The sequence below is a fragment of the Leuciscus leuciscus genome, assembly GCF_965113295.1.
Source record: "Leuciscus leuciscus genome assembly, chromosome: 16".
Lineage (NCBI taxonomy): Eukaryota > Metazoa > Chordata > Actinopteri > Cypriniformes > Leuciscidae > Leuciscus > Leuciscus leuciscus.
In genome coordinates, this window is record NC_138740.1 from 22874662 (window position 1) to 22899088 (window position 24427).

At 35.9% G+C, this 24427-nt stretch overlaps 1 protein-coding gene across 5 annotated transcripts; it reads left to right on the forward strand.

The window, feature by feature from the left end:
• Positions 1 to 915: 915 nt before the first annotated feature.
• On the forward strand, positions 916 to 20320 carry usp28 (ubiquitin specific peptidase 28). Of its 5 annotated transcripts, none has more exons than XM_082141116.1 (26): positions 916 to 1088; positions 2296 to 2370; positions 2662 to 2785; positions 2893 to 2980; positions 4297 to 4459; positions 5736 to 5822; positions 6763 to 6900; positions 7108 to 7178; positions 7803 to 7879; positions 7955 to 8103; positions 8211 to 8338; positions 8450 to 8545; positions 8670 to 8828; positions 8928 to 9142; positions 12631 to 12701; positions 12811 to 13039; positions 13911 to 14213; positions 14296 to 14432; positions 16940 to 17176; positions 17277 to 17372; positions 17590 to 17768; positions 17879 to 17957; positions 18507 to 18586; positions 18665 to 18788; positions 19363 to 19558; positions 19659 to 20320. In XM_082141116.1, exons 1-26 carry the CDS (start codon positions 1041 to 1043, stop codon positions 19829 to 19831), a joined length of 3522 nt encoding a protein of 1173 aa, XP_081997242.1. In that variant the 5' UTR covers positions 916 to 1040; the 3' UTR covers positions 19832 to 20320. The 5 variants fall into 5 exon arrangements, with proteins under 5 accessions (XP_081997242.1, XP_081997241.1, XP_081997243.1 ...); XM_082141115.1 differs by having other exon boundaries at positions 917 to 1088; positions 16937 to 17176; XM_082141117.1 differs by lacking the exon at positions 2296 to 2370 and having other exon boundaries at positions 917 to 1088; positions 16937 to 17176.
• Positions 20321 to 24427: the final 4107 nt, after the last annotated feature.

A 24427-nucleotide genomic window follows, 5' to 3' on the forward strand; every position in this document is an offset into this window, starting at 1 on the left:
TCGTCCAAAAACACATAATTGATATATACTTATATACTGAGCATGAGCAGGATTACAATGCTGCTTTTACTGAATATTTTAACAAAATCATTGTACTTTTTTTAATTTACTTTTGTAATGACATTCTTTGTCAAGAAGTCTATGACAGTTATCAAATACACAATAAATAGAGTGATATGTAGCAAACAGCATTGCGTGATGTAAATTTTAAGTTTTTCATATGTTTTCAACAGGTGTTCTAAAAGCCATCCCTAGTTATAGTCATAGACTAAGCTGTCAAACAGCAGCAAGCTATAATAGACCTCTACCCTAAATAAAAAAATTCTTGCTTTTTATTATTAGTTTGGTCCTAAATACTTTTTTCAAAGTGTATAGGGACAACAGTAGTCTGTATGTGGAAAATGTGTCACCATATACAAATTAATTTGAAATTGTAAGACATTTTTTAGTAGCATTGTAACATAGGCAAAATATCAGATATGATGTCGGTTTATATGCTTTTGGGGGGCCGACGAAATAGGCTAGGCACTAGTAGGCTATAGATTTATTATTGTTTTGTTTACATATCCTAACTAAAGTAACAATATTTTCCGCAATAAATAAATAAATAAATAAATAAATAGCGTAGCCTAGTTACTGGGCAACAGTGTCATAAATTAAACAAAATGACTGAAAGTAACTATATGAAATGAAATCCATAGAGGCCATGTATGCTAAATCGTTACATTTTGGGCAACCATTTATTTATTTACGTTTTATTTACGTTGTCTGGATGAGACTATCATGATTAATGGGTTCGTGGGTTAGATTAGAATTTAGAAAACGTTCACAGAGGATTAGTTTCTATGTACCAAGCGCGCGCACGGCGATTCCCAGCACGCGCTTGAGTTGAGTGAGTGTTTGTCCCGCGCGGCGCGTGTGTGGGCGTGTGTGTGTGTGTGTGTGTATGTGGGGGCATATGGAGTAGGTCACTCTCGGGAGTCAGGGCGAAGCAATCTGGAGAAATATATATTTATATATATATATAACAAGTCATTGCCATGAGAGTTGAACAGGATTTTGAACATGGGGAAACGTCTGAAAACTCGGTGAGTGTGTTGTATTCTAAAGAACATGTAGTCAAATTAGAATTGTGACAATGCTTGTGTTAATGAGATCTAGACACAGCAGTGACTCTCACTGCAATATTTTCCCATTTAAACTGTTTTTTAGTGGTAGACTGACTCTAACAGACCTGTAATTTTAATAAACTTAGTTAATAAACAAAGTATGTTTTTGTTTTTTTTAATCCTAATCAAATACAATTGGAATTTCTATCCTAATTTGGAACCAATACAGAAGGTTCCTAATAGGAATTTTCTTATTGAAAAATCATTAATCCAAGCAGTACACAAAATCCAATAGAACTTGATTTTTAACATTTCTGTTTATCCACTTGTTTGATTCTTAGATGAGTTTCATTTGATCCCATTAGGATTGTTTCCAGATTATGATAGAAACTCCAATAGTAATCTTGTCCAGGTTGGAAATCTGTTTTGAAGGGCTTAATTTGAAATGTTTTAAATTAGTTTCTTTCCCTTAAATCCAGAAGTTAAGCTTTAATGTTATCCAGACTGAATGAATAGGAATTATTGTTTGCTTGTGTCATTCAAGCTCATGATAAACACAGGCGCTATCTGTGTCGAAGGCCCAAAATAGAGCTCTGAGTGCCGCTCACAGGCCTCCAGCTCACCATATATGTCTCCTGCACCCTGCCTAGGGTGACTGGCTGCCTCCACAACCATGCTAACATTCCCACCTGCTGTCAGAGTTTCTTTATATAGTTCGGTAGCTCCTGCATCTATTATCTGGGCCAAAGACTTTTTCTTTTAAATAAACGTTTACATGGCACATGCTACAGCCTATTTTCAGGCATACTGTACTTGGAAAAAGTCAAATCTGATATGGATTTAATGTACGATGTAGACATTTTCATGCAGGAGACTTTCATAAATGTTGATCAGGCCAGCTATAGACTCCTCCAACCCACGCTCATTTGACACCTGAGTCAGAGATGCGGTTATGCCGGGTGTTAAATCCAAGTGCAAATTACATCTCATATCATATTCTTGTTTTTAACTTATCAGTTCACACCTGCTCTTTTTTTTCTGGAACGGATCCTGTTATTGAGTAGTTAATTGCTCAAGTGAGGCCTGTTATCACGAACAGAAGTATTCTCAATATGCCTGTGGCAAAGCATTTGAATTTTTTGATCCACAGAAATTAAAAAACAGCATGTTTGCTTGTGTTTTTCAGAGCCAAATGCTACTTAACCAGCTCAGAGAGATTACTGGCATTCAGGATCTGCAGGTTCTCCAGAGCGCCCTGAACGTATGTTTAGCACAGCAGCACTTATCCGTGTTTATAACACAAGCAGCAAATGTAATGTTATTGACACGGATATTAATAGAAAATAAGCCAGACAAATGTTTGTAAATATGTAAATCATACCATGCGCAAGAGTTTCCCTTACTTTCATCTGTGAGGGTCGGGTAACCTAGATGTGGTACTAAAATAAAGCACGTGTGTCTGATGACCATAAAGCTAAATATTTAGTGGCCAAACTCATGTTCTTTTGTATTTCACTAGTGATGACTAATTGCGAGAAAACTCTTTATCTAGGCTAGTCAGGGTGACATGACCCATGCCATTGGGCTTCTGACCAGCCAGCCCACGGAGGAGGAGCACATGCCCGAAGAACCCACTAAAGCCAACAATGAGAAGAACACCTCCAATGCACAGAATGGTGGGTTGAAAATGACTTTCATGTCATCACATTTTCCAAAGATGAATTGATTAATATAGCTGTCATAATGCCATGATGTTTATTTATGGAATTGGAATTGTTCTCAGGTTCTGCTAAAGACGATCTGCAGACCGCCATTGAGCTCAGTCTTCAGGAGTCACAGCAGGCTGAAGCAGAGCGCCGAGAGCTGCACAGGTTCATTCCTGATAGGGTAGACTGGGGCAATTGTAACATTTTTACACTTTTCTTCACAAACTCATAGACTGCTACAAATGTACAAGTCATCTCCTTTTGACTTAAGAAAAATGTGCGCCAAAAGTACACTATCTTTTAAAGTATGGGGTCCGTGAGATTTATTTCTTTATTTTTCAAGAGATATTAATACCTTTATTTAGCCAGGACACATTCAATTGATCAAAAGTGACATTAATGACATTTATGGTGTTACAAAATATGTCTATTTAAAAAAAATGCTGTTCTTTTGAACTATCTATTCATCAAAGAATCCTAAAAAAAAAATTCAGCTTTGCCATCACAAGAATAAATTACATTTTAAAATATATTAAAATTGAAAATAATTATAATGATATTTCACAGTATTAATGTTGTTACTATGTTTTTGATCAAATAACTGCAGCCTTTTTTTCAAAAACATTTTTCAAAAATCTTAGCGACCCCAAACTTTTGTAACGTAGTGTATATGTTACCCACTTGTGCCAGAAGTTATAATCAACTTATAATCAAAAGGACAAGATCATATTATAATATTGAATAAAATACTAGAAAATAGTTGATTTTAACAGTTGTTGGGGAAAATTGTAAAAGTTGATTATATTAACACGCTGAATCTCAAATAAGAGCACTCCTTAAAATTATATCATTGCTTTAATACATTTTAATAGTAATGAATGATTTTCACTATTATATTATTTCTATTTCTATTATGTGTTATTTCTGTTATACACTATAGTACTTTTTTAACTGTAACAAATTTAAAAATACATTACAAAAAATACATTAAGTAAATGACAATTTTTAAATCTCTACAAATATGTATTGATCAGCTGACAGTCTAAAACAGTCCTTCAGCTCGACATTTTGATGAACTAATGTTTATTATGTGCTTTAAAGGATTTCAGTTTTTTTATCTGTTCAGTCTTAAATTCGATTTGAATGCCATGCTACAATTAACGTTAGTGTTTCCTCCAAAATAATTTATGTTAACTTTAACCAACAACCTGAAGAATGTTTAAACTCCATTCTTGGACACCCCCAAAAATTATTTCTTGAAATAATTTAAAGACAGAGTTTAAACATCCTTAGCTTAAACTCCTTTTTTCCTGGCAGAGAGAGAGAGACTCACTCAAAGTGTGAATGAACCAATTTAGAGCTTTACAATTTCCCCCTTCTCCCCTACTACAGTCATTATTGTGAATTTAAGAATCATGGGCACAGCAGTAACTATCAGAATCTGGTCTTGACTGTCTCACCCACTCCTATTTCTACTCTAGGGCTCTTGAGGTTAGTGCAGAAGAGAATGCGGCCCGCATGAAAAGGAAGAGGTGTGAGGCATCTGGAGAGAGCTGCAGCCCCGCTGACTGGATCCGACAGGAGGACTGTCCCGTGGGCATCCGTAATGTAGGAAATACCTGCTGGTTCAGTGCTGTCATTCAGGTGTGTTAAGTTTTTAATCACCAATTTTGCTTTGAGACGATAGAATAGGAAAAATGTCATCCCTTTTTGGATGAGTTTCACATGGCATATATGTTGAGTTGTAAAAGGTAATTGTGAGTGCTATACTTCATTTTTACAGACTGTTTGAGAAATCGAATCGAAAACAAAAGCACTGCTGTAAGTGTTCTCGTCTGACCTGTTACTGTATGATCGGATCATATTGTGCCAATTACGTTAGTGGTGTTGCTAATGACTGGAGAATAGAGAAGATCAGGTGGAATGTCTTTTTCTTTTTTTTTTTTTTACTGCAGAAGTGTCTCAGAGCTGTAATTTTATTATATCCATTACCAGACTGAATTTAGCGAGGCTTCTCAGATGTCTGTGTTGAAATATAAGCCTTCACTGATATTGATAAGATGTCTGAGCTAATTAAATAGAGCATTGTTTGGATGATAAAGAGAGACATGGACTCATGGAGTGAGTTTATGGCCTATAGATAAGTAACAAACAATCTTTCGTTAATACAGTTTATGATGTCATTTGAAAACAGTCCCAGCATGGATATGAATAATAATATATAATCTGTATATTATATTCAGTACATATCTAGCTGTAAATTCTGTTCACAGTAATAGTTATCTGTATATTATATTCATAGGACAAATCTATCTGTAAATTTTTGTTTATAATAGTATTCAACTCTATATTTATTCAGTACATATCCATGTTCTGCACTTATGGAACCACTGTATATCCTGCACTTGCTGCTATTGCACTTCTGGTTAGACCTAAACTGCATTTCGTTGCCTTGTACCCGTACTTGTGTAATAACAATAAAGTTGAATCTAATCTAATCTAAAAATATCTCTAGTACAAATACACTATCGTTCAAAAGTTTTGCGGCGGTAAGATTGCATTAAATTGATCAAAAGTGACAGTAAAGACTTTTACATTGTTACAAAAGTTTTCTTTTTCAAATAAATGCTGTAACTTTCCAATCATCATTAAAGAATCCTGAAAAAAATGTATCATCGTTTCCACAAAAATATTAAGCAGCACAGCCGTTGTCAACATTGATAATAATAAGAAATGTTACTTTTTATGAGGAACAAATGCACCCTGACCTCACAAGACAAGACTTTACTACACATGACAACAAAATCAGCAACAACTGTGTAAATAAAACTGGCAAATAATGGAACTGTTCATGGCCTTGTGCATGCTGGGAAGAGAGCTAATGGGACTAAACAAAAAATGAAATTCTCTTGTTTTTTAGTCTCTGTTCCACCTGCCGGTGTTCCGTAGACTGGTGCTCAACTACTGCCTGTCTGAGCGTGTGCTGGAGAAATGCAAGAGTCATTCAGTGAGTAATCTGCCAGATGAGCATGACTATCATTTAGTCTTTGTGAAGAATGTTGGGTAACACTTAATTTCAATGGTCCACTTTAGACATTCTATTAACTATAAGTAACTTTGCAAGTCAACTAACAGTCACTAGAGTATTATTAGACTGTCTGCTTTATATTTGCTAACGCTTTATTTTGATGGTCCTCCAACAGACATTCTACTTCCAGCAAAATTAGATTGTTGTGCTAGTTTGCATACTGTATGTAAGCTTCCCTTTTAGGATGAGTTTCACATGGCATATATGTTGAGTTGAAAAAGGTAAAAGGTAAGTAACTTTGCAACTACATGTCAACTTATTCTACTAACCTGAACCCTAACACCTAACCAAGTCTACTAACAGTCTAGAAACTCAAAATATTGTTATCTGAACCACATTAATTATCTAAGTGGATTTGTCTAAATGTAAAAAAGATTGTGATAACGAATCATGAAAATATTTTTTTACAGTGCACACTGTATATGATCAATAAGTTATATGTTATTATATTCTTTAACTCATCAAAATAAGCCATTTTCAAACATTGTTATGTTAAACAAGATTCAACTCATTTTTTAAGTCAGTTTTAAAGTAATTGTTGATTGTAAGTTGAATGTAAATGTAAGTTGATTGTACTTAATTTAAGGCAGCAACTTTTTTTTTACAGTCTACTAATACTCTAATGCGAGTTAGTTGAAATATAGTTGCAAAGTTACTTATAGTCAGTCAGTGTAAAGTGGACTATTGAAGTGTAACCGAGTGTTGTATTGAATGTTGAGAATATACATGTTCAATTAAAATGTAATGTCAGTTATTGTTCTCTTCTTGTCTGCCTTGACACCAGTATTCAAATATTGCTCAGCATCAATAGCAGATCTAAAAGACTATGTGGATTATTCGGACTATATTTCTGTTGCAGGAGAAAAGAAACATTGCCTTCATGCAGGAGTTGCGTTGCCTGTTTGCTCTGATGGTGGGCTCAAACCGTAGGTTTGTAGACCCCTCTGCAGCAGTCGAGCTTCTCAGGGATGCGTTCAGAACCAGTGAGGCACAACAGGTACATCATTTGAATGATATGATTCACAGCTGTCATGTCAGGGGCTAATTTTTAAAATAAAACAGTTGCAAATGATGCACTAATAAAAGGTGTCTTGAAATGTTTATCATTCACAACAGTTTATGAAGCTATATAAGAGCTTCTTCTAAATAGAGACTGTGCTGTATTCTTGGAAAACAGTGTTTATTTTAAGGTTGCTTATTGTAGGATGTCAGTGAATTCACACACAAGTTGCTTGACTGGCTCGAAGACGCGTTCCAGCTGGCTGCTAATGGAACGTAAGTTCATAAATCATAAATAATAATAGTGAGAGTGGCTAAATTTGAATGCTTGAAAGGATTTGTTTAACCCTTTATTAATTCTAAAAGCATTTTTAAATGCATGTAAACATAATGTAATACAAAGAAATATATAAAAATCATATATGTATTCAATATTCTGTAGTGCTGCATCCCTATCCACTGCATCCGTAATCCATTCCAGTTTCATAATGGGTTTTTTGTGTGTGTGTTTTTTTGTTGTAAGGGTCAACAAACACATTAAAGCAATTCATCATAAATTGTTTTAAAATGAACTACTCACTACGAAATGTGAATGATATTTTTGATGGGTGGAAAATTAAAATGTATTTAAATAATAGTGAGACCAAGAAATAGCTTTTAATGGTTTATTTAAAATCATTTTATTGCCATTTTATATGCATCATGTGTTTGCAACATGAAGAAAATGTGTTTGTTACCCTGAGGCAACATCTTGCTGTGGAGGGTTAATTAATAAATGGTAATGAGTGTAGCATTTGTTGAAGAATGATGAATAATTACCCTATAGCATATTTGGTTGCTAATGTACTTGCCAGGAATTTTTTTATCCCCACAATAAAACATGGCAGCTTTTATTTTCAGTAACCCAGAGGATAAACAAAACAACCCAATGGTCCAGCTGTTTTATGGTACATTTGTGGCTGAAAGACTTCATGAAGGTAAGATAATGAAATTTCTCCTGTAGTTATTCTGTTTATCACTCTCATTGATTATAGTTGTGTAATTGTGTGCAGGAAAGATTGTGTCCAACATTGAGCAATTTGGACAATACCCTCTCCAAGTGAACGGCTTCAACAATTTAGACGAATGTTTGGAGGGCGCCATGGTTGAAGGAGAGATTGAGTCCCTTCATTCAGATCAGACGATCTCCTCTGGCCAGGAGGTCAGTTTTTCCACATGCAAATATATGGACTCCTGTCATTTATTAAAATATTATTTTGAAGTATGCTCATGCTACTTTTATGAATTCAAGTATGTCTTTTTTTCCAGAGGTGGTTCTCCAAGCTGCCACCAGTGTTGACCTTTGAGCTGTCCAGATTTGAGTTCAATCAGTCCTTAGGGCGACCAGAAAAAATACACAAAAAACTGGAGTTTCCCCAAGTGATCTATATGGACAGGTTAAGATCCATCCATCCATCCATCCATCCATCCATCCATCCATCCATCCATCTATCTATCTATCTAATCAAATCAATGCTAAATGGCAAATTACAATTTTTTGTGTGCAGATACCTCCATAACAATGTTGATCAGACCCATGGTAGAAGAGGAGAGGTCAAGAGACTCAAGGACCAGTTAACAGTTCTGCAGCAGAAACTTGAGGGGTATGTTCAAAAGCCAAATAGAGGTCAAATCATGGTCAACATTGCGAGTAATCTTTTGATATTGTATATTTGATATATATATTAAAATTTTTGAAGACAAAAACTATGACTTTCTTTTTCAAAGATATAAAAACTATGGCTCAGGGCCAACCAAATACCCCCTGGCAGACATGTTGCAGTATGTGCTGGAGTTTGCCACCACGAAACCCACAAATGTGTCTCCAGCCTCGCCAGTACCACCAAACCCTCCCGTACACACAGAACCCAGCTCAGGTGACAGCAGGCAAGGCTCGCTTTCCTGTGTTCTTCTTCATCAGCTTTGTGAGAAATCGTGCCCTCTTCTGTGTTTGTCCTCCTCTAAATGTTTCATTTCTTGCTGTAGTCAGACAGAACCAGATGATGCTGGCTCGTCAGATGGTTCAGGCTGCCCGCAGACAGCCACACAGAGAACTCCCATACACAAGCCTTTTACTCAGTGCAGACACCCCATGGAGATGCCACTGCAACCAGCCCCCCACAGCGTGACCGAGGAGGAGCTGTACTTCGTCAAGGGCTGCTTACAGCGCTGGAGAGCTGAAGTTGAGAACACCATAAACGGTACATCCTTCACTTAGTGAATCTTGTTTTTCCCTGTAAGCTTGGATCAATGTTTTTTTTTTAAGCCTATAGTGAGCTGCCTTATTTTAAGATGTCATAGGTGCCCTCTAGTTGTGATGCGTAGACTGTCCTAAAAGGTAACACATGTATTTATCAATATGCTGATTTGCCATTTAAAAGTTTGGGGTCAGTAAGATTTTTTTTGTAAATAAATTAAAACTTTTATACAGCAAGGCATTGCAGTTTTTCTTGGTCACTTTGGCTCAATTCTCAAACGAGAATTTTTTTTTTTCTCAAAACAATAAGTTCAGATCTCTGAACAATTAGTTTCGTGTTCACATCAGATTTGAATTTCTCATTGATTTAAGCAAATTGCATGTGTTTTGGCACATGTGTGCAAAAGAGTAAGTACAATTGTCTACAATTTGCACAATAACCAAATGCACATGGCTTGTTGAACAAAACTGATGAGTTTATTTTCAATGAAACTGTCAAACTCTTCACAACTTCTAAACACTCTTTTATCGTGTCAGCAATCACATGCAAAATTTTCCATTCAGTAGTCAAAATCTGCATGTATATTCAATATCTGACGAATGTTTGTAATACCTGCTAAATTAGCAAATGGTCTTCCATTGTAATGAAATAGGAATCACAATTTCACCAATCAACCAATCAAGTTTGGAGGCATATACTGTATATGGAGTTTGTACAGCACAATCACTACCATTTTTGAACATGGAGGAACATCAAAACCCTAAATATAAAACCCTGTATAAATACATTTGTATTATTCAGTACATTTATTTTTGTAGAAATGTGTTACACACGTAAACTGAAAATTCACAGTTGCTTGTCATGGAAGAGCAATAGGAAGATATGTAAGAATAATAGTGGTGGTGTTGGTGTTATGCGAAGGCATAATAGAGTGTGTAAAAATGAACAAGCAATTGTGAATTTTCAGTTAACATGTAACATACATTTCTACAAAAACAAATGTACTGTATAAATACATATATTTTCTTTTTGTGTACTACAGTATTGACTTTTCCTAGTAAATGTTTTCCTACATTTGAAATCTGTGTCTAAAAAGCTCAGTGTGATACACGAGAGCATTCAGCTAGACAAAACTGACATACACTCACCTAAAGGATTATTAGGAACACCATACTAATACTGTGTTTGACCCCCTTTCGCCTTCAGAACTGCCTTAATTCTACGTGGCATTGATTCAACAAGGTGCTGAAAGCATTCTTTAGAAATGTTGGCCCATATTGATAGGATAGCATCTTGCAGTTGATGGAGATTTGTGGGATGCACATCCAGGGCATGAAGCTCCCGTTCCACCACATCCCAAAGATGCTCTATTGGGTTGAGATCTGGTGACTGTGGGGGCCATTTTAGTACAGTGAACTCATTGTCATGTTCAAGAAACCAATTTGAAATGATTTGAGCTTTGTGACATGGTGCATTATCCTGCTGGAAGTAGCCATCAGAGGATGGGTACATGGTGGTCATAAAGGGATGGACATGGTCAGAAACAATGCTCAGGTAGGCCGTGGCATTTAAACGATGCCCAATTGGCACTAAGGGGCCTAAAGTGTGCCAAGAAAACATCCCCCACACCATTACACCACCACCACCAGCCTGCACAGTGGTAACAAGGCATGATGGATCCATGTTCTCATTCTGTTTACGCCAAATTCTGACTCTACCATCTGAATGTCTCAACAGAAATCGAGACTCATCAGACCAGGCAACATTTTTCCAGTCTTCAACTGTCCAATTTTGGTGAGCTCGTGCAAATTGTAGCCTCTTTTTCCTGTTTGTAGTGGAGATGAGTGGTACCCGGTGGGGTCTTCTGCTGTTGTAGCCCATCCGCCTCAAGGTTGTGCGTGTTGTAGCTTCACAAATGCTTTGCTGCATACCTCGGTTGTAACGAGTGGTTATTTCAGTCAAAGTTGCTCTTCTATCAGCTTGAATCAGTCGGCCCATTCTCCTCTGACCTCTAGCATTAACAAGGCATTTTCGCCCACAGGACTGCCGCATACTGGATGTTTTTCCCTTTTCACACCATTCTTTGTAAACCCTAGAAATGGTTGTGCGTGAAAATCCCAGTAACTGAGCAGATTGTGAAATACTCAGACCGGCCCGTCTGGCACCAACAACCATGCCACGCTCAAAATTGCTTAAATCACCTTTCTTTCCCATTCTGACATTCAGTTTGGAGTTCAGGAGATTGTCTTGACCAGGACCACACCCCTAAATGCATTGAAGCAACTGCCATGTGATTGGTTGATTAGATAATTGCATTAGTGAGAAATTGAACAGGTGTTCCTAATAATCCTTTAGGTGAGTGTATGTAGTACAGAAGTGTGTCAGTGTCAACAAAAAAGTAGAAATTTGTATATAACAAATATGTCCATGGTGAAAAAACATCTAAATATTTTTGACCAGTGTGGCTCACACGATGACAAAAACACTTTTTATTTTGGTGGTATTGGCCAATTTAATCACACAATAACTAGGTTTTGAAGCATGAATTAAATGTTTTGGGTGAGTTACTACATTTAGCAGACATGCAATAGAGTTCTGATGTTCTAGCAAACAGTTGTGACAATTGAGCTGCAGTTTAGAGAATGTTAAGACTGTTTCGAAAAATATGCCAAAGCGATTAAGAAAAAATGTAAATTTATGAAATGTGACAGTAAAGACAAAACATTTTTTTTTTCAAATAAATGCTGCTGTATTGAACTTTCCATTCATCAAAGAAACATGCATAAATGTATCACAATTTCCAGATCGACTGTTTTCAACACTTTGAGATTTTAAAGTGGACATCTGACACTGATGTCTGATATTTTTTACTATCCCATGAAGCTACAGGAGAAAAGTCATCCTGTTCATAAATGGTGTCATCTACATTTTTAGATGACAATATGGCAGATGTCGTATGTCTGGATTGTACAACACGCATACTTAATAAGAGAGTGTACTATTTTTAACAGTTGAGAAGTTCTTCATCGAATGCAAATCAAATCTGTAAAAAATATAAATTCACAATGGCAGATAGTTTAATAAAAATGTTTTAAAAAATTTACTGAAAATTAATTTAGTACTGAATTGATATAAATGCTTTTAATAATTAAAAACGGACTATTTTACCTAAAATTGACAACTATGTGCTTTATATATTTATGCTTTTATTATATTGTGTCGCCAGTATTGGAATCAATTAACTCGTGTCTCCCATGCACTTTGCGTGCTGAGCGCTATTTGTTTGACACAGTTCTTGTTGCCAGTTGCCACAGAAGAAAACTGCCTAGGCAACTCACTAGGTTTTGGACCTGAGCTGTAATGTGCATTTTAATTTTTCTGTTCTGAAGGCCATCGTTATTCACAAGTAGTTATCCTAATGCGTTTGTGACTGTATCAGGATCCTGGCCTCAGGCGCAGTGTATTGATCTGTGTTCTCTCCCTGTGTGCAGAGCTGAAAGCCAGCATTGACAAGGTCAGCCAGGCCCTGGAGGGCATGTACTCAGATAACAGTCTGTGTCAGGTAAAGTCTATATCCTGAACACTCGTTGGTACTTTAATATTGACTGAGCCCTTTCAAGAAATTTGCATGACACCTCAATGAACCCTGACTTCATATTTGATGCTTCCAGGTGCCCTACAGACTACACGCTGTGCTCGTCCATGAGGGACAGGCCTCCGCTGGCCATTACTGGGCGTACATCTATGATCATGCTCACAAACGCTGGCTGAAGTACAACGATGTAATGGTGACAGAGTCAACCTGGGAAGAGCTCGTTCGAGACTCGTACGGTGGCATGACCAACGCAAGCGCCTACTGCCTCATGTACATCAATGACAAGCTACCATACCTCATAGCAGGTACTTTCCCCATGTGCCTCTCAGATTACGCAACTGCGCTCAGATTTTGCTGAAGCAGATCACTCACTTGATTTAAGGCATTGGCCTTAGCTCCGATTTCTTTCATAAATTAATGTTGATTGCTTTGTTGGCACACTTTGGCCATAAGAGATTGTCTGCCAAGCTGTGAACATCAAAAACTCTTCCTAATGGTTTTTATTTTGATTCATTTTCCTGATGTTTTCTGTGATAAATTGCTATGAATATTTATATGACTTAAGGGTGAACATTTAGGGCCAGACCCTCTTTTGGTGTTAAAAAACTACTGTCAGGATTTACTAAAGACACTCAGTGAAAAATTTGCGCTGAAAAAGCGTGGACTGGGTTAATTTTGCGGCTGATCTTATTGCATATGCATTTGTTGGAGTTTCCCTTTCAGATGCAACATTTATGGGAGGAGAGTATTTAAATGAATCATGCAAGGTGATTTACTAAGATTTGCACTAGTCAATTTACTGGTATTTGCGCCATTATTTACAGTCCAAAAAAAAGCATGTCTTAAACCAGAGGCTAATTTGCACTGCTCTTGGTAGATTGCGTTGGTCATTATGGAAATGATCCAACCATTTTTAAATAAAAATGCAGTAACCAAAAACATTTAAAGTGGACATAAAATGGATGTTGCAATTGTATTTTCTTTACTATTGTGATTTATATCTGAGTGAAATGACTCAAACAAGAAAAATGTAGGGCAATGTAAATTTTGATTTCATGGTGACTTTAATTATGCACTATGCATAATTCGTAAAATTCCTTGTAAGGAACTGTCCTATCATCAGGGAACTTTTTGCCACAATAATGAACATTATTTTTTCTTTCTTATGAATGACAGAAGACACAGACGATGAGACAGGGCAGGCTCTGAAAGGAATGGACTCCCTCCCAGCTATCCTGAAGCGCTATGTTCGGGAGGACAACCGCTGGTTCCAGCAGGAGCTGAGAGAATGGGAAGAGCAGTTCTGCCAAGCCCAACGTGAAGAAGCACAAGTCCAAACACACACTTCCACCAACACAGAGGAACCCGTCCCAGAAGAGCCACAAAACCTAGTGCAAGAACCTGCCCAACAACAAACAAATGAAGTATCTGAAGAACCACCTCCAGATTCAACACCAGCACCTGTCCAGGACAGTGAAGGTCAGATCTTTTTTCTTCAAAAGGTCAGATGTTTTCCATGTATCTGTTGCAGGTATATTTTCAACGTCTTTTCGCTTTCCAGAGCCCATGGCCAATTCAGCAGCTCTCAGCTCGATATCATCAGAGCCCTGTGAGAATGTGGGAGAGGGAAGTGAAGAGGATGTCACCAGTTGCCAGACACATGACCAGCCAGATGAACAGAAGCCAGATCAGAGTCAGGTGAGGACGTTGAAGCGTTATTTGAGATGTGCAAAAAGTAGGTCACATATACAACACTGGAGGTTTTATGTACAGTACATATGGGTCGCAATCCTCTTCCTCTACATAATCTATAAACATTTAAATGAAATGTACATTAAATATTAATAAAACAACTTTTGCAATTTTTCACTGTAAACTATAATTTTATATTTACAAATAATTTCAACAATATTTTATTAAACAATGTGTAATTAAGTACATGTCTTGTTAAATACAATATACCTTTTTACCATAAATTAAGTTGCAATTTATACTTTTAGTTTTTACTTTAAAAAACATGTATTTTGCATGTGAAATGTACTTAATAGAATATTACAGTAAAATGACATGCATTATATTAAATCTAACAATTTTTCACTTTAACTGCATATCATAAAGTAACTTAAATAGATAAATAGCAAACCAATTACAGTTTACTTTATACTCTTTATATTCCTGTATTCTCTCTCTCTCTCTCTCTATATATATATATATATATATAGATAGATAGATATAGATATAGATATTTAGAGTTATGAAAATTTTTGTATATTTGTCAGGAATTTCGATATAGGAAAGGTTTTTATACATTTTCATTATTTTAAAAAAATGTTTTAGAGTATTAGTTAGTATAAGATGTTTGTGTATATTTTGACAAATATGTGCATCACTACATGTATGTTGCGATTATATGGGAGAGAAACTTGTAGATTTACATTGGTGGTTAAATCACTACAAACTTGTTTGCTTGTACTTGCCTAATGTTTAATGTTTTGTCTGTTGTGTCGCGAAGCTCTGGTATTTTGTAAGAGGATACGTTTTGGAAAGGGATGTGGGGATAAGGTTCATCGGACAGCTGAGAGCCGTCCAACATTCCTCAGTCTTTCTGGTTGAAGTCCCATGCGGGGTTGCTGGGGACAGTGTGTCAGAGAAGAGCTTTAAATAGAGCCTGAGCTCTGTGCTTCCTGCATATACCATCAAGATCAACTGGATTCCTTCCTGAATGTTTGTGGAGAACATGTTCCTGATGCTTCTATCAACAGGCAGTTGTTTAAGCGCTATGTGTTCTTGGTGTCTAGTCTTTAGAAAGAGTAATCTTGGATATTATTGACTCAGTATATGGGGTTAGAATGTCGATTCTGTACTTACGACTTATTCTTCTGCTGTTTCTCTCTCTGACTCGTTGATTTTATTGGTGCTCCTGATTTACAACTGTGCTGATTTGTTTTCCTAGGCCTTGTCATAAATGGTAGTGATAGGACCTCTAGTGGTCAGTGTCTCATATTGCATTTAAGGGTATTTATGAGCAAAATAAGGTGATAAACATTACTTGAATGGATTTTTCTACAACATTCTACAACATGTATTACATGTAGTCATACCACAAATATGAATTTTGAATATATTTTGTTTTCCATAAATTTTGAATGTTTAAAATAAAATGCATTCTGCAGCAAGTCGCCACTTAACGATTTCAATGGTTATCAGATGAATTTCATGTTTTATCCGTCAAACACCAGTGTTATTTTAGTATCATTAATTTACTGTTATAGTTTTTGTTAATATTTTGAATTAGATTTTATTTGTATATTTTCTGTTTTCATTTTAAGTTGTGTTTTTGACAGAATATTTTTTTTATGGTTTTAGTTTTATGGTAATAACCCAAGTACATAAACCCACATCTTATTGTGCATACAGAAAGTGGGCAGTACTATTTTCAAACATTCGTACTAGTCCATGTATTCAAGAATTAAAAGGAACAAATGAGGAAAAATAAAATATATGCTTAGTGCTGTCGTAAAACTCTAGATGGCGCAAGGTGATGATATTTACAGCTTGGCACAAGCTGATTTGTTCATGTCACATCTGCAGCCAATGAGCTTGCTTGCTCAACTTTAAATGGCTGGTTACCATTCAATATAGCAGTTTGCTGCCGCTTTCAGAGCTCGTCTAAAACCCTCCACCTTCCCCAGCTCCATCTGCTATGGGTAATTGATATGCTATTTGTGTAGCAGCAGTATGTCTTACATACTCACAGTAGTGTATCGCTGTATGTATTGGCAGCAGCAAGTTCCTGTACTTGCTCTGCAGCAGCAATAATCTACAACAACAGCAGCAGCAGCAGCAGATCTATTCCGCCAAGACCAAATACATTAACGTTGTCATATCCATTACCATGCTAAAAATCTCCAGAGAGTTGTCATGATAGAAATAAAATACATTTCCTAGTCCAGCTCATCGTCATCTCCGCTAGACTCTTTAAAGACAGCAAAAAGAGTGTTTTGAGCGGGGGGGAAACAACTATCAGAGATTTGCATTTCCGCTGTTTTAAAAACCAATTAGAAATTCCTGAGGGAGACCATGGTGAATTACACTTCCTGGTTTGCCTACAAATTGATGTAATGAGTGAACATCTCTAGACTATGATAAGTGAATAAGATCATTGACAGTCACTCAACAGCCTCTTTCTCTGTGTTTTTCAGCAGCCTGTGGCGGATTCAGCCTCTACAGACAGAGCTCAGAGGTCAGAGGTTGAGGTGGAGGAGCAGGTCATCAGTGATGAGGCAGAACCAGACAGCCAGACAGAGCCAGAGGCCTCGTCCACAGAGGAGAACCCAGCAACGGCCACGCGCAGGCAGCCTGAGAATGAAGTTTCTGAGGTGGAGATACCCAATGTAGGCAGGATTCTAGTGCGCTCTGATGCAGATGGCTACAATGAAGAGGTAAAGGATTATTCCTCTGGTTCCATGAACTGTAAAATGAGGCTACTTATTAATTAAATTGAACATGAATGTTTTCCTCTGTTCATCTGTAATGGAATAGATGATGCTAACACCAGCCATGCAGGGTGTCATTTTTGCCATTGCCAAGGCAAGACAAGTTTTTGACAAAGATGGGCCTGAAGCAGGACTCATCAAGGTATACAAATTAAAATGACTCAATGCAACTGTGTCTGAACAAACTAAATGGCGCTACTAATATATATATATATATATAGATAGATAGATAGATAGATAGATAGATAGATGATAATTAATATATATATATATATATATATACATACACGTGTATATATATTTATATATATTTGGAAATCAACTAATGCATTGATCTCTCTCATTGATCTCTCTATCAGGCGTTCCATGAGGAATTTTCCAGATTGTATGAGCTGTCCCAGGAAGAGACCACACCCCAGCAAGACCCTCGACTCCAGCATGTGCTGGTTTACTTTTTCCAAAACCAGGCCCCTAACCGTGTCATTGAGAGGACATTGCTGGAGCAATTTGCGGACCGCAACCTCAGTTTTGATGATCGGTAGCTACACATTTTCTTTTAAATCAGTGACTTAATGCAGTATATTTTTTATTGGAAAAAGTTAATATTGACTAATTGGACTAATCTAAACTGGTACTTTCCCCTTGTAGGGCCGTCAGTATCATGAGAGAGGCCAGATCTAAACTTCGTCTCATTAAACCAGAAGATATGGACATGGATGAGTACTTGGTAAGACCAATAAGGCTCACTTCTCTTTTTACTTCTTTAATTTAAAATGTATACTGCTGTTTAAAAGTTTGGGGTCAGTACGATTTTTTTTTTTCAAACACATTAATACTTTTATTTAGTAGGCTAAGGATGCATTAAATTGATCAAAAGTGGCAGTAAAGACATTTATAATGTTATAAGATTTAATGCTGTTTTAATGAACTGAACTCAAAAAAATGTATTACGAATTCCACAAAAGATTTGGACAGGATTTTTAACATTGATAATAATAAGAAATGTTTCTTGAGCGCCAAATCAGCATATTATTATGATTTCTGAAGGATCATGTGAGTAATGATGCAAAAAATTCAGCTTTGCCATCACAGGAATAAATTACATATTAAAATAATTTATTAAAATATGAAATAGTTATTTTAAATTGTAATTATTTCACAATATTTCCGTTTTTACTGTATTTTTGATCAAATAAAGCAGCCTTGGTGAGCATATGAGACTTCTTATAAAAACGTATAAAAATTTAAAACTGTATTTTCTTCCCTCTCCTCCCAGCAATGGCAGGATGAGTACAGCATGTTCAAGACAGTGTTTGCCTACCTGTTGACAGGCCTCGAGCAGTATCAGAACGGAAAGTATGTGGACTCATTGACTCCAGAAAGGGCCTGTGCATTGTATTGAAGAGACTACAGCATTGATCTTTTCCATTGCAGGACAAGAGAAGCTCTGAATTATCTCGCACATGCACACCAGGACAACTCAGCCCTGCTTAGGAAAGGAGAGAAGAAAGGAGTGGATCAGTCGCTTATAGCACTTTACAGGAGAAAGTGTCTGAAAGTATGTCCACTTTAATAAATCCAAAACATACACTACCATTCAAAAGTTTGGGGTCGGTAAGATTTTTTGTAAAGTTTTTGGAAAAACGTATAATCTCCACGTTGGATATAAAATACAGTAAAAACAGCAATATTGTGAAATATTACTCAATGTAATGTTTTCTATTGAATATATTTTAAAGTGTAATTTATTCCCTTTATTGGCAAAACTGAATTTTCAGCATCATTACATTCAGTGTCATTCTAATATGCTGATTTGATGCTTAAAAAACATTTCTGATTATTATCAATGTTGTAAACAGTTGTGCAGCTTAGTATTTTAGTGGAAACCGTGATACATTTTTATCAGGATTCTTTGATGAATAGACAGTTCATCTTTTGTAACATTATAAATGTCTTTACTCTCACTTTGATCAATTTAACGCACCCTTGCTGGATAAACGTATTCAATTCTTTTTTTTCTTTTGTTTATCTTACTGATCCTAAATGGTAGTGTATTGTAAAGACATTCATATATACGTATTTAAGCACAATTTTCTCATATGAAACTTCTGTGAACGTGTTACACCCTGCAGGAGCTGAATGAGAACGCAGCCACACTCTTTAAAAGTCAAGATGAAAATGACGTGGCAGAGGGAGTGACCATCATGAACGAGTGTGTTATCCCTTGCATGCACCTCATGGTCAGAGACAGTGTCAGCCAAGAGGATTTGGATGTCATAGAGCTGATCAGGAATTGCTGGTGCTCCTACCTGGGGCAGGACATGGATGGTGGGCTTCCCCCCCCCCCCCAAAATATATTTTGTATATAGACCATTTCAATAACTTTCTTAGCTCATGTTGTCGTTGTTCATATTTGTCTGTTATTCAGATTCTCTTCAGGAAAAGCTCAGCGAATTCCTGCCCAGAGTCCTGGACTGTTCTGCAGAAATGGTGGTGCTTAAAGAGCCCCCCAAAGTGAGGAACTCCCCCCATGATCTGTGCAGCCGTCTGACTGCCGTCATGGAGTCCATTCACAGCTCCTCAGTCGTCATCGTGAAGTGAAGTCGGTCGTGACATTATGTGAGGCAAGGTTGAAAAAATAATAATAGCACGGTACAGTCACAAGGTGATCTAACCTCTGTCTTAGACTGAGCTGGATTTCATTTTTGCTGCACAATGACGCTTTCTGTTTCGCACTGCACACATATTCACTGTGTTCTGAATTCCTTGAAGGGAGATTGATTGGCTGCTCTTGGTCTTTGTAGACGTTTGATCTCAGGAAAGATCAAATAGATGACATTTTGTAAAGCTAGGTTTAATGATAGGGCAGTGAAGGTAGTGTATGTTTTTACCCTGTTCTTCTTTTCACGTGAACTGTAGACATATAGCGTGAAGATAGTCTTTTATAGAGATTTGCTGAAGCCACTTTATTTCAGTCTACACTTAGCTGAACATCCTCTATGTATTCTTTCTTTGTACAGTAAAGTTGTCTGATTTTCCACTCCTTTGTCCTACCCCTCTGCTACCTTTCAATAAAATTTTGATTTCTCACTTTGTTGCCCTGTTCTCGCTTTCTAGCTTTTTCTACCTTCTGTTCTTATTTTCCATTTCTTTGAAGTTTCTTCTAAGTTCTCACCACATACTCATACTGTATATAATGGGTGCCATTATTACTGTACATTTACTGCAGCTCCACTTAGAATATTCAATTATTGTGGGAAAACACGGGCATGTCTGTTTACTAGTGAGTCTCTGTGTGAACACTTATTTTTACTTGTTTTGTGTCGTGGACCCCATACGGCAAAAAAAATAATAATCAGATGTATTTTTATACATATTACAAACTATAAAAAAATGGGCTAAAATATATTGTTAAAATATATTTTAAGATATATTTACATAAGTACATTTTGTTTCATTATATATATATATATATATATATATATTGTACAAAATATATTAAAATAAGATTGGAATTGTATTTAAAGTACATTTTTATTAGCTGGGCTGTTTATAAAATATTCTCAAAAGAGTACAACACTAAGCACAAGCAATAATCTTTGCTTTTAAAGAATAGTTTTACCTTATTTTACATTAGAAGCTTTCAGAATGGCATGTTACTAAAAATAACCATATACAAAGGGCAGCTACAGTTTTATGCATTTATTAGAATTGTTCATCTACATTGAGGTAGTGGTATTGTTTTTCTTTAATTATGTCTCTTTGATTGATTTCCTTGAGCAGTGTTGACTTATTATGTCTATACAAGACATGGAAATGGCGAGTAATTTGAAAAATATTACTGAGACATTTTCTATGGCACAAAGTCAAATAACTATTATATTCGTTATCAACAGAAAAACGTGCATTTGTTCTCATCTCTTTATTTTATTATTTTTTTGTAAAATCATATTTGTTACCTGACCTGACTGTGTTTTTCCATCCAAAACTGAACATGCTGTGTTAGTAAATAGAGAATGAGTCACAAAATAAGAGTAAATGAGGACAATTGTTTTTGTACATCTGCATAAAATCTTTAATCTTCTGAAATACATCACCACAACATTTCTTCTTGTCTTCTCCCTGGATTAATTTAGAGAATCAGACTTAATCTCCTGAGTTTAATTAGACTTCGAACACGGCCATGATTGTGTTGATACAACAAAACGCTGCTCAGCACAGTGGATACATGGGAAGAGTATAAGAAAGATAAAATGCATTGTAAGCCTATCACAAGCACGTCATTATACAGTCTTATCAGGAATAGACTCTTCTATTACCCTATACAAAACATTAAGAACATACAGAAAATGAAGAGGCTTTTCATATGAAGGGAACAGCAATATATAAGAAAATTATTACATTGATTTATAATACTAATTCTTCATTAAACTGTTTATGTTTGCATCTTAGTAAATTAATATCGAACTAATAAATAAAATAAATCTTAAAATAAATATTTTTCTAATAATTTTATAAGAGCTAAATTTGAATTTAGAACAGCTAAGGGGCGTTGAAATCCCCATTAGCTGTTCTAAGTTCAATGTAAACCACGGCTCTACAGGGCTTATTGCTTTTATAAAATGATTAGAAAAATATTTCTTTTAGTATTTCTTTTATTCCACAGATGCAGTGGCGCAGTAATACTGATGCTGTGGTCACGGTGGTTGAGTAATTTACAACGGCTTCAAACACGGCTTAACCATTCAGAATCTAGAACTGGAACTATTCGTTTTATAATGGCTAATTTTACTCCTCGAATAAGAAAGTTTTCTAAATCTTTGTTTGGGTATAATACTTCTGTGAGCTTCTGTGAGAATACTTCTCAGTTGAACATTTGAAAACTTTCCTCTGTCCTCAGGAAGAAGGCACGTGCTGTGATGGTCTACACCTCCATCTGTTACAGAATTGCTTTGCAGGTGCAATAGCAACGTCCACCACTGTTTCTAACAGCGAAGCATCTACTTCTCCTTGATCCCTGGAATTCTCACACACCCACAGTAGGTAATTGACTAAAGGGTCATTCCATTCAATCAACTGACAAACATAAATAGTGATAAATGCCAAAATATTAAATGTCATGGATTGACAATGACAAATGACAATTTTCACCTGAGATTTGGAGCCAGGTTGGCGAAAATGACTTAAAGGTGCAATGCGCAACATTTCATGTTAAAAATACCCGTTTTTCTAACCCATACATGCTTAAACAATTGCCTGATGGGCTGAATGAGCCCTTCTCTAATCACTGCGATTGCCTCTATAATCCTGTACAGTAAAATAAATAAGAGGGATTCGGGACGGAATGAGCGTGCACACCTCTGGTTGCAGTTTCACTTGTCGCCAGAGGGGGCATAGTTCTGCAAAAACTCAGAGACTTGCGCATTGCACCTTTAAGAAAGATGGCAGCATTATTATTTTATTTTTACACAGAAATTGGTAGGTATATTAGTGAATTCTGTTGACATTCGCAATCTTTGTTGCATTATATGCCAATGGCGACAGTTCAAAAATGGGGGAAAAAAGCACTTCTTGTGTTTTTTGCCCAAAGTTTGCAAGTTACAGGCCTCAAGAAGTATTAAAGATCTTTTAATATTGTTTTAGATTCTGTTTTTTAACAACATTTCCTTATAGAATCTTAATTTTTAAGGAATGGTTCATTTCCAGAGATATGGGATTTCAAATTTGGCTCCATGAGTAAATTGGTGAATTGGATACATTTTCAGTTTGCATAAAGCTGATACATTTTTCATTTATAGAATATCTGAAGAACGAATAATGAAATATTGTCAGCGAATAAAGGGGTAGACTCAAGCCAAATTCACTCTGATGATGTCTAAATGTCTTTGTTATATCCCTGAAGGCAAGTTGGTCTGATGTGAACAGCTGCACACATAGCCTACAGCAGTGTCACCAAATTCTACAAGGCAGCATTACAGGTTAATCTGTTCCTCTCTGTATTTCACACAAAATATATTTAATGTTACCCAAATACAGTCTGGTGATACCTAAACTTCATTATATTTTATATAACACTAATTTATTTATATACTTTATTGTATATCTGAGAAAGCATTTTGGCATTTTTTGTTGTTATAGAAAGTTTAAAGTAAACTAAAGATTCTAGCATGTATGATTTAATACGCCTTTTATGGGTCAATGACATGGCCCAAAATGTCCCAAAAAGTCCCAAAATGTCATTCCGGGTAACTGTCCTGGCTTAAAATCGGAATACAAAAATACGACAAAAATGTAAAAAAAAATATAAATAAAAGTATTTAAAATCTACTTGGCCATAATTGTATTGATGTTTTCAATGATACCTACAAATATAGTGATAATACTACGCTTATTTACATTTTTAATGACTTTTGTCTCCAAATTGTGATTTCTCTAATGTCATTCCTGGATAACAGACATCAATGACCATTTTGGACCATAATACATTTTGGTATGTCATGTGACATAATATTGTTTCAAAAAGAAGACCCTGAAGTAGCACCAGAACATGTGCAAAGGTCAGTAAGCGTCTCTTAAAATGTGCACTTTGTAGCAATATCATGTGTCCTTTTGGATAACACTAATAAAACATTTATAATGTTTTTATATTAAAAAACTATCTATTTGATCTAAAAGATTTCCTTAAGTGATGATAGCTAAGTTGTAGTTTTCCAAAGGTGGTTAAGTTAGTGCCTGATTATAAAGAAAAAATAATTGTTTTGTCATTCCTGGATAACAAAAAACCTGTTAGCCAGGACATGTCATCCATTATCCAGAATTACATAAGCATAACAATCTAGTCTTTAATGAACATTTGTAAACTTTTAGGCAGAGTTATTATAGTTATATTATTAACATTATTTACATAATTGTATGTTTTTTCATTCATCTTGATTTCGTATGATTCAATAAGTCACATGGGTCATTATCATTGAATTGAAATTTGTAATGTTAATGGTCAAATCATGAATAATGTAATCATATTTATTAATATATCAACATTTTATTAAAGCTTTAGTATAGCTTCTGGTGTTTTAAGGTCAATTCTGTCCTCCCAGATGCCTCTGTCTAATAAAGAGAGGCAGAGACGGTTCAGAGCCAGGATAAACGCAGATGCAGAGGCTAGGGCTGAGTATCTTGGAAAAAAGAGAGCAGGGT